This window comes from Scylla paramamosain, chromosome 14, assembly GCF_035594125.1.
Source record: "Scylla paramamosain isolate STU-SP2022 chromosome 14, ASM3559412v1, whole genome shotgun sequence".
Classification (NCBI taxonomy): domain Eukaryota; kingdom Metazoa; phylum Arthropoda; class Malacostraca; order Decapoda; family Portunidae; genus Scylla; species Scylla paramamosain.
The window spans coordinates 13495826-13509922 of NC_087164.1; the positions used below are offsets into that span (position 1 = coordinate 13495826).

At 39.8% G+C, this 14097-nt stretch overlaps 1 protein-coding gene across 2 annotated transcripts in view; it reads right to left on the reverse strand.

The window, feature by feature from the left end:
- Positions 1 to 394: 394 nt before the first annotated feature.
- Positions 395 to 14097, reverse strand: part of LOC135106893 (cysteine sulfinic acid decarboxylase-like) — a 14846-nt gene continuing 1143 nt past the window's right edge. The window contains exons 2-13 of one of the 2 annotated variants that reach the window (XM_064016281.1): positions 11568 to 11829; positions 9654 to 9858; positions 8298 to 8458; positions 7679 to 7781; positions 7088 to 7213; positions 6327 to 6463; positions 5542 to 5624; positions 5027 to 5174; positions 3697 to 3826; positions 3131 to 3229; positions 2766 to 2993; positions 395 to 2411 (exon numbers count right to left, since the gene is read on the reverse strand). In XM_064016281.1, the coding sequence (XP_063872351.1) occupies positions 2232 to 2411; positions 2766 to 2993; positions 3131 to 3229; positions 3697 to 3826; positions 5027 to 5174; positions 5542 to 5624; positions 6327 to 6463; positions 7088 to 7213; positions 7679 to 7781; positions 8298 to 8458; positions 9654 to 9858; positions 11568 to 11788 (1821 nt within the window). In that variant the 5' untranslated portion in view covers positions 11789 to 11829 and the 3' untranslated portion in view covers positions 395 to 2231. The remainder of the gene's footprint in view (positions 2412 to 2765; positions 2994 to 3130; positions 3230 to 3696; positions 3827 to 5026; positions 5175 to 5541; positions 5625 to 6326; positions 6464 to 7087; positions 7214 to 7678; positions 7782 to 8297; positions 8459 to 9653; positions 9859 to 11567; positions 11830 to 14097) is intronic. The other variant, XM_064016282.1, reaches the window with a different exon arrangement.

A 14097-nucleotide genomic window follows, 5' to 3' on the forward strand; every position in this document is an offset into this window, starting at 1 on the left:
TGGTGTGAGGCATTGCAGGGAATGGCATGAGGCAGTGGTGGGAATGGTGTGAGGCATTGGTGGGAATGGTGTGAGGTAGTGGCCGGAATGGTGTGAGGCAGTGGGGGGAATGGTGTGAGGTAGTGGCGGGAATGGTGTAAGGCAGTGGTGGGAATGGTGTGAGGTAGTTGGGGGAATGGTGAGGTAGTGGCAGGAATGGTGTGAGTGGGTGGTAGCAGTGTGGTACTGTCAAAGAGGATTACGACATGTTAAGACAAGTAGAGTCCATCTGCCAGATACTAAAATTTAGGGAATAGACCTCCTGTATTAGATAGTCAATATGCTCAATAATTTAGCTCTTTATTTATATCTATGTTCCTTTATTATTGAGATGATGAATAAAATGTTCAGCAAGCTATATTTTCAGTTTAATTTAACAATGTTGTAGCAAACAGTGTGGTGTCTTCAAAACAATAAGAGAGGTATGTTGTATTTCAAGCCATGGGTATAACTTGATAACATAAGAACATAAGGGAAGCTGCAAGAAGCCATCAGGCCAACCCGTAGAAGTGGCTTCATGAAACATACCGCCTATTCATGAAACATTTCCACCTATCATCCTTACACATTAATTAATGTAATCTCTTCTTTTGAAGCTGACTAATGACTCAACACTAACAACTTGATTACTGAGTTTACTACATTCATCTATCACTATTTGAGAACCAATCCCCAATTAGAATGGCAGGCTGAGGAACACTGTTCCAAGCCGTAGCATCAAAGGTCCTCCGTCTATTTTACTGAACAGTAATGCACTTGAAATATGATGTATAATGAATAATACGTGTTATGCAATAGCTAGTGTGTAGTACGAATCACTGCATGAAACACAAACACACACGAATCAGAGCTGTCAAATTAAGGACATCCGCAGAGAGAGAGAGAGAGAGAGAGAGCAGCAGCATGACGGTGTGGTAATACAATGTGATATCGAAACTAGGAAATGTTTAGCCGTGACAGAAAACCAGTGCAGCTAAGACGAAACTAAAAATATTAATGATGATAATAATAAAAGGAATATGAATAGTAAAAATTAAAAAATAAAATAAAAGATAAATAATAAGAAAAGAAACAACAACAATAACAACAATAATGATAATAACAATACAACTGCTACTATGACATTTACAACAAGAAATGTATATTTTAGCACTGTTACAGATACTATTATACAGTATAATCACTACTACTACTACTCGTTTAACCCTTTGACTGCTATGGCTTCGTGTCAAATTCGATGAAATGTGGCAATGCAAATTTAGAGTATAATTGCGAAAGCCACCATTGACAGCAGTGGGAATGCCCTGAGTAGTTGGAATCAAAACCCAGTAGTTTTCATCCCAGTGAGTAAAGTCTAAGAGTTACTCAATAAAATAACACGTCACAGTATCAGTAGCAGTCAAACGATTAACGATGTGAAATTCACTACAGTTGCTACAAGTACATTGTACATCAATTATTTACAACTATAGGTTATCTATGTTGTCTCTGGACAATCTAAGTTACATGAGGTAATAGAGAGTCACTAGATATCCTGCTCTTGTAATAAAGAAGCTCCTCAAGCCCACGTACTTCAATATCTTTGCTTTGAAACAAAAAAATAAGTGAAGCTCCAAAAAGCCGCCGGGCCTACACCCGGCGTTAGAATGTTTTCAGTGACTACAAAATATAAAGAATACAAATGACACTGTAAGTATGACCACTGAAGAGTATACATAAGAACAGACGCTGCCTAAGTTCCTATAGGGCACAACTGTTTGCAGGAAATCATAATGTCCTAATGTCCTGTCTTGGAAACTGCAAAAACTATCTGAGAGGGAAGGGATAAGTGGACCGTGAGGCATTCCCTGGATCAAACCTGTCAAAAATATAATGGAAACGTAAACCCGACAAGTTTGACACCGTACTAGTCAGGCTAAGATGACCATGAAGGCCAAGTCCCTACGAAACTACCAGAAAAAAAAAAAAAAAAAGCTTAAAACGAGGGAGTAAATCAATGACCACTACTAAGATTTCACCGTAAAAGGCTGATACGTACATATTACATCACATCACTCCTGCAAATTTAGTACCCGCTCTTCAAGCCTTAGTTAAAAAAAAGGTCACAAAAAAAGGGAGTTAGTCAATGACCGTACACTACTACTAAAATTTCTACGTAAAAGTTACTACATGGTACATATTACATCACAACATCACTCCTGAGAATTCTGCGCCAGCTCTTCAATGGTGTTGATGAAGTACTCGAGGTCATGTGAGGTTACCTGTGAACTTTGCAGAACCAGGCGGAAAAAGTTGGGTCGTCCTCGCAGTGGCTGGTAAGTGATCATCATCCTTCCCTCGCGCACCATTCTTTCCTTGAGGCGCGGCGCAACCTGCAGACGGAGATGGGGAAGGTAAGACAACTGCGTACTGAGCTTGGGGAGGAAAAAGGGATGACAAAGACCGGGATGATTAGTGATGCACGGAGAGAGAGAGAGAGAGAGGAAGAAGAGTTGGCGTTAAATGTGTTCTTTCACGGTAACAGTAAGGAGAAAGAAAGAAAAGCAAAATAAACGTTTCTTTTCCACGGTAATTTCGTAAAACACTCATTTATTCAACCATCTACTAATCAATATACATAAAAAAAAAACATAACTCCAGGCTACCACAAAGAATACCTACTTGCTATCATATCATAACAAACGTAACATATCTATATCTATCATCAAACTGTTATGAAATCTCACCGCTGACACCCTCTTGAAGTGCTGATGATCGGCGGGCGTGGTTAGTGTGCCCTGCAACACTGCGGCAGGGACATCATGCAGTGCTGGGGGTAGGTACCAGAAGCAAACATTGGTGCACTCTGGAATCTGCAGCAGCCGCCACCCACGACCCCGCCTTGACACCATCCCAGCGAACTCCTCGGCCAAACTAAACACTCGCTCCATGTGCTGCGCCAACCCAGACGTGCCCTGAGAGAACGATTGGAGAATCATTTAACTGCAAGAGTCACAAGGAAGGGCACTAGGTAACTTGTATTCTTTACCTCTCGTCTCTATCGCCCTTGTTTTATTGCATAGGACTCTTGAAATAGTCAGCACCTCCTCACCTTAGCTTTCCACATTGCCCAGAACTTGAGGACGTCAGCTCGTCTCCCACATTGAAGGTGCTGGTCCCCAGTGTCGTAAGAAGTGTTGTAAAACTTGTCCTACAATGAATAGACAGGTAGGTAGATAAGTGGATGGGTAGTGTAGCTAGATAGGTAGCTAGGGAGGTAAGTAGATAGGTAGATAAATTTGTCTGAGGTATGGCAGATAAATAAATTCTTGAGGGAATTAAATGTAATTTACCATGCCTATAACCCTTATAATTATTTTTTGTAAGACCACTAAAGATTTATCTTTAGTGCTCTTACAAAAAAGAATTATAAGGGTTATAGGCATGGTCAATTACATTTAATTCCCTCAAAAATTCTCACAATTGCTGATATATGAATGGATGGTAGGTAGGATTGGCTGAAAGATAAAAAAAATAAATAAATAAATAAATAACTAGAGAGATAAACAAATAAATAGCGAGTTTGATTCAATCTCGCAAAAAAAATAAAATAAAATAAAAAAAGATCACACACACACACACACACACACACACACACACACACACACACACACACACCTTCTGGAACAGGTATGCAGCGGAGGCAGAGTTGCACGCCTTGAGGAGCCCCGGGTGTCGAGTAAGGAACACGGAGCACTGCTGAGGTGCCACCAGCAACTTGTGAGGATTCCACGTCACACTGTCCGCTCTGAATGAAGGAAAAAGAAAGACAAAATAAAAAAAAATAAAACTTCATTTTCATTCTCACCTGTTCTTTTCTAACGCTTGCTCGTGAAATAGATGGGGTGAGAATAAGACTTGTATTCAGAAACACTTTCCTATCTCAACACGACTGTTTTCTAAAGCCAGAGAGATGATTAGTCGAGCTACCAAGACTGTTTGTCTTCTTAATAATGTAGAAATCTTATTAATCTGTCACTAGAACCCTAAAGCACCCTTAAAAGCCGACGTATCTTTGACTATAGTAAAGCTTTTTGCAAGTAGTGGAGGTGCAGCTCAGTAGTGTTTCAGAATATGATTCTAAGTAGAAAGTGCTATATTTCATGTTATCGTATTAAATAGACAAAGTGTAAACAAATCCTTTGTGGAAACTTGGTATCACCAGATGTGGCACTAAGTCCATGTTATATAGTATGATGTTAATTTAAGTCGTGTGGACATATGAATACACTAAGCACCTAACAGTCCAGGCCTGAGACTAATTAGGATACTTGGATAAATTGAGTGTTGGCTTATGAGTGGAGTGGTTGGTTGCTGTGCTGGAGTGTAACAAAGGAATCCTTGAATGGCCGCGATCAGTGCGCCTATAAACACTCAGGTGACTTGACCCTGGATCAGTAGTAATATTCTCAGGGTCACCATTTTTTTCCCCAGGATCAGTAATATTTTCACGGTCGCTAATTCATTTTCAGGGTCAGCAATTTATTTTCATGGTCAGTAATCAGAATAGGAGAAAAAAAAATGGTTCAAACATGACAAAGTTCGATTTAAAACGAGAGAGGAAAAAACTATATCGTTCTCAAAAAAAAGTGGTAGATGAATGAAATAAACTTAGCAATCAAGTTGTTAGTGTTCAGTCATCATGAAGCTTTAAAAGAAAATAATGGATGAGGATGATAAGTGGAAAGAGGATTCGTATCCAGAAACGCTGTTTCTCCAGGACCATTTTCAAATGCCACACAGATGATTAGCTAGGTTCCCAAGAGTGTTTATTATGTTAATAATGTAGAAATCTTCTTGATCTGTCAGTAGAACCGTAAAAACACTACCTTCAACAAGAGCTTATTGAAAGTAGTCGAGCCTTTACACAGGGATTGCCACCTGTAGGCCTGACGGCTATTTATACTCTTTGGATACTTCATTACACCTTGCGATGCTTGTGTCTCACCTGTGTATTCCGCGGATCTTATGCCTGAGCGCTGGGCTGATGAGAGCGCCGCCACCCCAGGCAGCGTCCACGTGAAGCCAAATGCCTTCCTTCTCACACACGTCCGCAATCGCCGCTACGGGGTCATACGCGCCTAAAACTGTTGTGCCTGCAAGGGAGACATTACTTGGTTAGATCAGGTGAGGCAGTATGTAGGTGTTTTTTTTTTCCCCCCCTTTTTATGTGTTCCTGTTGTAGGTGATCTTGTTACTTTTCCTAGTTGTGGTTGTAAACCACTAGATGTAGTAGTAGTAGTAGTAGTAGTAGTAGTAGTAGTAGTAGTAGTAGTAGTAGTAGCATTAGTAGAAGTCGTTGTTGTTGTTGTTGTTGTTGTTGTTGTTGTAGAGTAAGTTGTTGCGCTCTCTCTCTCTCTCTCTCTCTCTCTCTCTCTCTCTCTCTCTCTCTCTCTCTCTCTCTCTCTCTCTCTCTCTCTCTCTCTCTCTCTCTCTCTCTCTCACACACACACACACACACACCTGCAGTTGCACACACCATGATGATGGTGGATTTCTTCTTCTTTTCCTCTTCAATGCAATGCTTCAAGTGATTCACGTCCATCCTGAAAAAAAATAAATAAATGGATAAAAATATATATATCAACTGCATCTTTACCCGTTTCTTTCTCACTTCGGCGGTCCCTCCTCTACCTCCTCCTCCTGCTCCACCTCGTGCTAGCAAATGCCTATAAAAATCAAAGAAAATAAAACAATAGCTTTCTGCTTCTCTTGCTTTTTTACCCTCAACTGTTCCCTTCCCTTCTTCCTACTCCTTTCTTTTCTTCCTTCCTCGAAGTAACTATCATCATCATCATCATTAGTTTTCTTCCTCTTATTTTTCTTCTTCTTCTTCTTCTTACACGGTTAGACGGCTTATGAATCTCTCCTTTTTTTTTTTTTTTTTTGCAGCCATACATGATATATTCTCTTATGTCCATCTCCATCCCGTCTTCCTCCACAAATCAGCTGCAAGTCTTCGTCGGAACTCATATTTTTGCTGGTCTCCTAATTACCTCCAACACCTGCGACGCTCCTCTGAGTATTCTTTCCCCTCGTACAGTCAAACAGTCGGTTCATAACAAGGAGATGGAAGTTCCGTTGTTATTTACGATCCTTTGAAATACCTCGCCCCTGTTCACTACCTCCAACACCTACGCTCCTCTGAGTATTCTTTCCCCTCCTACCATCTGCCTCCTACAGTCAAGCAGTTTGTTCAGAGCAAGGAGATGGAAATTCCGTTGCTGTTTACAATCCACCCTGCTCACCTTCCCACCGCATCAGTGTTGACAAGAACGAGGTTGTCGCTACCAAGGCCGAGGGTCATCGCAGCTTTCTTCAAGGAGTAGTGGGCGTCTATGGATGTAAGGGCCACCAGACGACCCAGCTCACTACAACCTTTGCTCTGCCGCCACGCCAAGCAAAGGATTGGAACATAAGAGTATACATAAGTGTGCATAGCAGTCCCTGTGCAAAACATACCTACCTGTATCTAAACTATAATTATAAGAACATAACATAAGAACAAAGGAAAATAAGAGAAGCTGCAAGAAGCCACCAGACCTACACGTGGCAGTCTCTGTGTAAAACATACCTAAACTATAACATTCCATTCTATAAATTTGTCTAATCTTTTAAAGCTCCTTATTGACTCGGCACTAACAACCTGATTCCTGATTTTATTCATCTATCACTCTTTTTTCTCATGAAGTGTCTACACCACATCAATCCACACCTCCTAGGTACATTCATCACATCCTGCACCCTTCATCTCATCACCTCCTCGTCAGACACCCTGTCTACCCACCTCACCTGCCACATGCATCTCAACACCCTGCAGTAATTTTCTTTCAGCATCCTCATCACCTCACTTACTGGTGAAATGGAGAGGATAATCAAACAAAATGACTGCAGGATGTACTCGTACAGCTGTAAAGATAAAATGTTTAGTGGCGTTTCGTCATCCTATACAACGTAGCTGCTGCATTCTAAATCTTCCTCCTTTCCTTCTGTTCTCTGTCACCCTTACCTTGATCTCGGGGAATGTGCGGTACCTCGCCAGCAGCATCCCATACATGTTGGAGATGGAACCGCCCGGTGAGAACAGGCCGTCGTGCTGCTCGAACCCCACCAGCGAGGCCATAGCGGACAGCACCTGCACGAAAGGAAGATCGTGATGTGCAACCGCTCATTACTTTGGGCCGTATTCAGAAACGCTTTGCTCTCCTACCATAACTATTTTTCAAGGCTGCCCAGATGATTAGATGGGTTCTCAAGTGTGTTTCTCCAGTTAATCATGTAGAAATCTTGTTAATCTATCAACAGAACAGTAAAAAAACACCCTTAAAAACCCCGTATCGCTTCTGCTAACCAGTATCCTCAATCTTTCTTTTCCTGGTAAACTCTGGAACTCCTTGCCTGCTTCTGTATTTCCCACTACCTATAACTTAAAATCTCTCGAGAGGGAGGTTTCAAGACACTACTCATAATATTGGATAATCGTTTTTTGTCTTTGGTCTTAAGGACTCTCTCTCTCTCTCTCTCTCTCTCTCTCTCTCTCTCTCTCTCTCTCTCTCTCTCTCTCTCTCTCTCTCTCTCTCTCTCTCTCTCTCAGTGTTACCTCAATCTCCATAAGAGTGAAGACAGGCGCCACTTCATAGGTGTAGACGGAAGGGTTCAGCGCGTCTGTCACCCATTGGCCTACCAGCCCGTACACGTCCAGCCTGAACACAAGTACTCGTACAGCAAACAGTAATACTCCCACAATGAACACACCCCGTCTCACTAGCAAGGTCAGGTACAGTCCACCACCACAGCACTACGTATAATATCACACCAATAAGTAGGATTGCCTGAAATCTGTTGTTTAATACGTTGCATGGTAATCTATTTCTAGCGAAAAAAAAAAATAATAATAATGTTTGTATGAGTACATACATGCAAGAGAGAGAGAGAGAGAGAGAGAGAGAGAGAGAGAGAGAGAGAGAGAGAGAGAGAGAGAGAGAGAGAGAGAGAGAGAGAGAGAGAGAGAGAGAGACAGAGAGAGAGAGAGACAGAGAGACTAAATAGATGAGAAACGAGACAAAAGACAAGAAAACTAAAAAAAAAAAAAAAAAAACAATAAGAAAGAAAAAAGACAGAGGCGAGACGCGATAAAACAAAACAAAACAAGACGAGACAAGCCAAGACAGGATGGGACAGGACAGGACAGGACATGATGTAGCGGCAACGTTACCCACCCTGAGTACAGCTGATTGATGAAGTAAGGGTGGCCAGTCTTCACGCTGTACTTGACCACCTGCTGCATCAAGGCGAACAGCTCCCCGTGCGTCATTCCCTCCTCTCGCACTGCCAGGTTCATCTTCTGCTTCAACTCCTCCGGTTCCTGCCACTCCACCAGCTGCATGTGTTTATTAATTTTATTACGTGATTAACATTTTATTTTCTGTGCTATTTAACCCTCTAACTCCTGTGGTTTCTCCTTTAGCTTAATAAAATAGTTCAGTATATGTATGTATGCACGTGTATCTAAGTACTACAACATATAATATACCACTGGCAGCAAAGGGGCATTATCCATTAGTTTCAACCTTTTAGTGTCTGTTATGATATTTGGGTTCAGCGAAATAATTCAAAATTGTTCACAAGAAGTAGTGTCATGCTTTGTCATTAGCAGTCAAAGGGTTACGTGAAAGGCTAATGTTTTCCTGTGATGTTTGGAATTCGATGAAGATTGGACATTTACTTTTATTTTTATTTATTTATTTATCTATTTTATTTATTTATTTTTTGGGGGGTGGGAGTGGGGGGGGGAATTGTTATATGTGTATATTCATTTGACTCTTGGAAGAAGGGACTGGAGGGATACTAACTTTCAAAACGAGTGGCAAATGGATAGAATAGACCCAGTAATCATGTTAGTACCGAGACAGATTTTCAACTGATTACAAATATATTTTAAAATGAGGTAAATTTAAAGAGATAAGATGAAAGCGCCTATTGAATGATGGATTACTGGAATAGGTTTACTAATCAGGTTCAGAGCCGATAAGGAGTTTTAGAAGATTAGAATGATAGACATAAACAGACAGACAGACAGACACAGACAAACAGACACAGATAGACACACAGACAGACAGACACAGACAAACAGACACAGATAGACACACAGACAGACAGACACAGATAAACAAACACAGACAGACAATGATGGATATGTAGAATGTTGAATCTTATGATTAACAACAATTTCCTATATTTTACAATTTGAGAAAAAGGATTAACATAAAAAAAATAACAACGAAGATATGCTAGAGAAATATTAGCATTACTATAAACTTTATCATGAGATAGTTTTGTATATCATAGATATTTATAGTTCTTTTTTTTTATTTAAACATACTTACAACATGCTTATAATTGCACGATTTATTTTTCGTACAGCAATAAAAAAAACATAAAAAGAAAAAACTACATACAAGAAATCACTCATCTCTCTCTCTCTCTCTCTCTCTCTCTCTCTCTCTCTCTCTCTCTCTCTCTCTCTCTCTCTCTCTCTCTCTCTCTCTCTCTCTCTCTCTCTCTCTCTCTCTCACCTTGTTCTTCCGATTTGTTCCCTCAAACACGGCCTTCTCCAGGAGCATATCCAGTACAGCCTTGAGAAATGTCTCGTGCTGCACTCGATTAGGTCCTGTCTCCCACCCACACTTCTCCTCCATTCTGACAAGGCTGGCTGGGCTCGGGGTACTGACAGTGGTGGTGGTGGTGGTGTCTTCGTTACTCTCCTTTGCTTTCAACTTTCTAAGAGAGGGAGAGACAGACAGAGAAAGAGACTGAATGGAGTTGTATGTGATAGTATTTTTTTCCTTTTGTATTTGTCTTGTTATTTACTGATTTTTAAGGGTGTGGCACAGAGAGAGAGAGAGAGAGAGAGAGAGAGAGAGAGAGAGAGAGAGAGAGAGAGAGAGAGAGAGAGAGAGAGAGACTTTATTATGCCTGCAAAATATTTATACACATAAATACTTGAAACGAAGGATACTCAGTGAGAAGGCCATTGTAAAGGCCATTATATATATATATATATATATATATATATATATATATATATATATATATATATATATATATATATATATATATATATATATATATATATATATATATATATATATATATATATATATATATATATATATATATATATATATATATATATATATATATATATATATATATATATAACTTAGAAGAAAAATTAAGACTTTAGTTATGGTCAGCCACGAACTTTTAAACTGAATTGTAACACTCCTTCATACAATTTTTATTCATAATTAGCAAGTCTAGCGTGTCAGAGTCGCAAAAACTAGGATGGATGTACTTGCCACATACATACTGCTTCTTATCCAGGGCACACCCTTCTGATCCTGCACTCACGCGTGACTCAGAGCCATATTCTGAAACACTTCTGGCTGCACCTCCGCTACTTCCAAAGGCTTTAGTTGACGTTACACGAGTTTTAAATTGCTTTTTTACTGTTCTAATGACAGATGAACGAGATTTCTACATTATTTACAGCAAAAACGCTCTTGAAAACCCAGCTAATTACCTGTATGGCCTTTGAAAATAGTCGTGGCGAGAAAGTAAAGCGTTTTAGAGTACGGGCCTGATGAACGTGTCACAAGGGAAGGATGGTGAAGCACGCTCGTTGAAACAAAATAATAAAAATACAGGTAACAAACAGATACCTCGCGTCTCCATCGAATTGCTAGACACAACACTTTGTTTTTACTATTCGAATACAAGCTTTCTTATGATGACAACTTTTTATACTTATATGCTAAATTCATCCATCGACAAACACACAAATCAACTGCAGATCATAAGCAGTAAGCGATAAAGAGAAGAGGAAGTACAGGAGATGGAGTGAAATGAAAGCAATGAGCGGGCGATGAGCAGGGTGATTGGCGGAGTAAGTGACCCCATCCTGAGACAGAGACGGGTGTGTGTGTGTGAGTGTTCCTCAGATGTTTTACGTAATTTATATGTATCATTTATGTATTATGGATCTCATATTTCCACGTTATTTTGGTCAAATGTATAGTCTCACATACTCTATGAATTGAATCTACACACAAAATAGAAAAAATAAAATAAAATAAAAAAATTGTGTGACCATGTTCGTCATTGAAATCAGTGAAATAGTAATGTTAGGTTGTGGTTAATAAAGTATCTATCTATCTATCTATCTATCTATCATTCGATCTATCTGTGTGTGTGTGTGTGTGTGTGTGTATGTGTGTGTGTGTGTGTGTGTGTTTCAATATTCATTAATTCTATTAAGTTCTACATACAGAACAGTAAAATGTCTTATTAATGTGCTGGTAATATTCAGTTCTAGAACTGTATAGTACTGGAAAGGGCCTGAGTTGTTATGTGTTGAAATGTTCGGTTCACAATCTCTTTCAGTTAAAACGGTGCGAGTTAGATTCAGGTTCACGACAATTACTTACTGGGATAGGTAGCGCTCTCTCTCGTATTCCCAGACCCCGTATGGCATTGGTGTGGCTGCGCCGTAGCTCAGAGAAAAAAAAAGATAAACAAGATAAAGTAAATAACGTTCTGAACCTTTTCTAGACTCGTCACACGGCTCAGGAACATCACCTGTCTTTTCCTGGTCTTCTTCCACAGTTCTCTTCCAATTATTCTCTGTTCGTCTTTCTGAGCGAAGCATTTTCTACAGTCTCCGGCCATGCGCCATTTCAGCTGCCTCCGCTGGCAAAAGTTAACACCATTATAAGTATAATTATGTTTCAACAGTTGTGTATGATCAATCAAGTCTTTAATAGTATCTAGGAATATTGCTCGGTTGGCGAAACATCTATACAAGCATTTAATCGTTGGCTGCCTATCATTTGCTTCATTCATGATGACCATACAAATCATATTAGCATTTCACATTCACGTTAAGAAATAATGTCCCTAGTTCTAACGTGAACATCAAGACCGCCGGATCTTCTACCCATGAGTATTTTTTTTTTTTTTTTCCCATTTAGAGAATCGGATATGAAAAGTTATTACCTTTTTTTTTATGTAAGAGAGGCTCTGACCAAGGGCATAAAAAAGGTGAAAAAAACAAACAAACAAACAAACAAACTGAAGGCTAACTGAAGGTGTCAGGACCTAAAAAAAAAAAAAAAAAATCAAAATTATATCCAAAATTATAAGAAACGGCTTCAAACTTCCCATCCCATAAGTCGCATACAGAAGAAAATACAGAAGCAGGCAGGGACTTCCGAAGTAACCAGTGCGCTGTAGCTACAAAGGTGCTGGATACCAATGAGATGAAGAAGCGAGTCACACACCCTTGATCTCTGAAGTCGCTGATTTATTGGACAGAGACTTTGGCTTGTATTCTGAAACGCTTTGCTCTCTCACCACGACTATTTTCAAACGCTATAGAAATGATTAGCTGGGTTCTCACGAGTGTTTGCCTTGTTGATAATGTAGAAATCTTGTTCATCTGTCACTAGAACCATAGAAACACCCTTAAAAACCGGTGTAATTTTAACTTGAACCTTTTGAAAGTAGTAGAGATGCGGCGTTTAAGTGTTTCAGAATGCGGGCCTGAGAGTGAGTGGATGAAGAACAGTGATATGATTCAGTAGATGTTACAAATGACACACATACAATGCTTTTGGAGATGCGCAGTAAAATTTCCTATGGCCAAAAATAACGTCCTGTGCAATTTAGTTAGTGCGAATGTTTTATTGTTTTATTAATTCAGTTTCACCCTGATGATAATTGTCCCGCGTGTTTCTTCATATGGCTTACTGTTGAGCTGCAGGCGCGAAGACCACAGCAAGTTACAGGATTGACGTCACAGTAAGAGGAAGACGTAGATGCCAGGTGGAGTGTAGGAGGGAAATACACCAATCAGTACAGAACAAGAAATAACGGGTTCTGGCTTCGTAAAAGTTACATTGAAAAAAAAAAAATAATAATAATAATAAAAGGCATTAGAAGAAAATCGCTCTCAAATAGAATACTAGATAACTGGAACAGACTCAGTAATTGATAGTGCCGAGTCAACAGGGAGCTTAGTTATGATTACCAAAATTTATGAACCAGGTGAATACAGAGAATACAGGGTGAATATTTAGGGACAGCCAACGTGTAGGCCTGATGGCTTCTTGCATCTGTCTTTATGTTCTTATGTAGCCACGCATACTGTAATGGGTTGTCTTGCTCTCCTCTTGCATGCTGAGGACTGACCTGATACAACGTAGTGCCAGTAAATTCAATGACGAGAGGCGCCGGTAATTAGCAGGCAATAAATGACCTTAATGGCGGATTTATAACACCATTACATCACATTTTCATTGCACATTAAGTGAATAGATCTGGGCCCGAGAGAGAGAGAGAGAGAGAGAGAGAGAGAGAGAGAGAGAGGAGAGAGAGAGAGAGAGAGAGAGAGAGAGAGAGAGAGAGAGAGAGAGAGAGAGAGAGAATCTATTATGAGTAGTTAAGTATTTTCTGCAATCAATAATATTCGCTTATTTGTTTAGTGCTTTGGTCTCTCATAAAAAGCATTTCTAAAGGACATAAAGATGAATAATTAAGCTATCATTAACTATCACCAGAATCATCAAAATAAAAAAATAAACTTGAAAATCTTCACAGATTCCAGAAGAATAACTTAAAAATAAATTAGATTAAGCACTGAAAATCTCAAGGACACGATCCTAATCAGATTCACTCCTCGGTACCTGACTCCTGCAATCCCGCCCCTTCCCCCGCACCAGGCACAGATAGCTCAGCTCAGGGGTTCCCGCCACACCACCACCAGCACTTAAGGGGTGAGACATGCTTCTTGCGTTTTTCATGAGCTGTTGATTGAGATAAGGAAACTGATCAGTACTCATGTCATTGCCTATTGAGTTCTTAATGAGCTGTTGAATGAGATAAGGAAACTCATCAGTACCCATGTCATTGCCTATTGAGTTTTTCCATAAGCTGTTCAGTGAGATAAGGAAACTGATC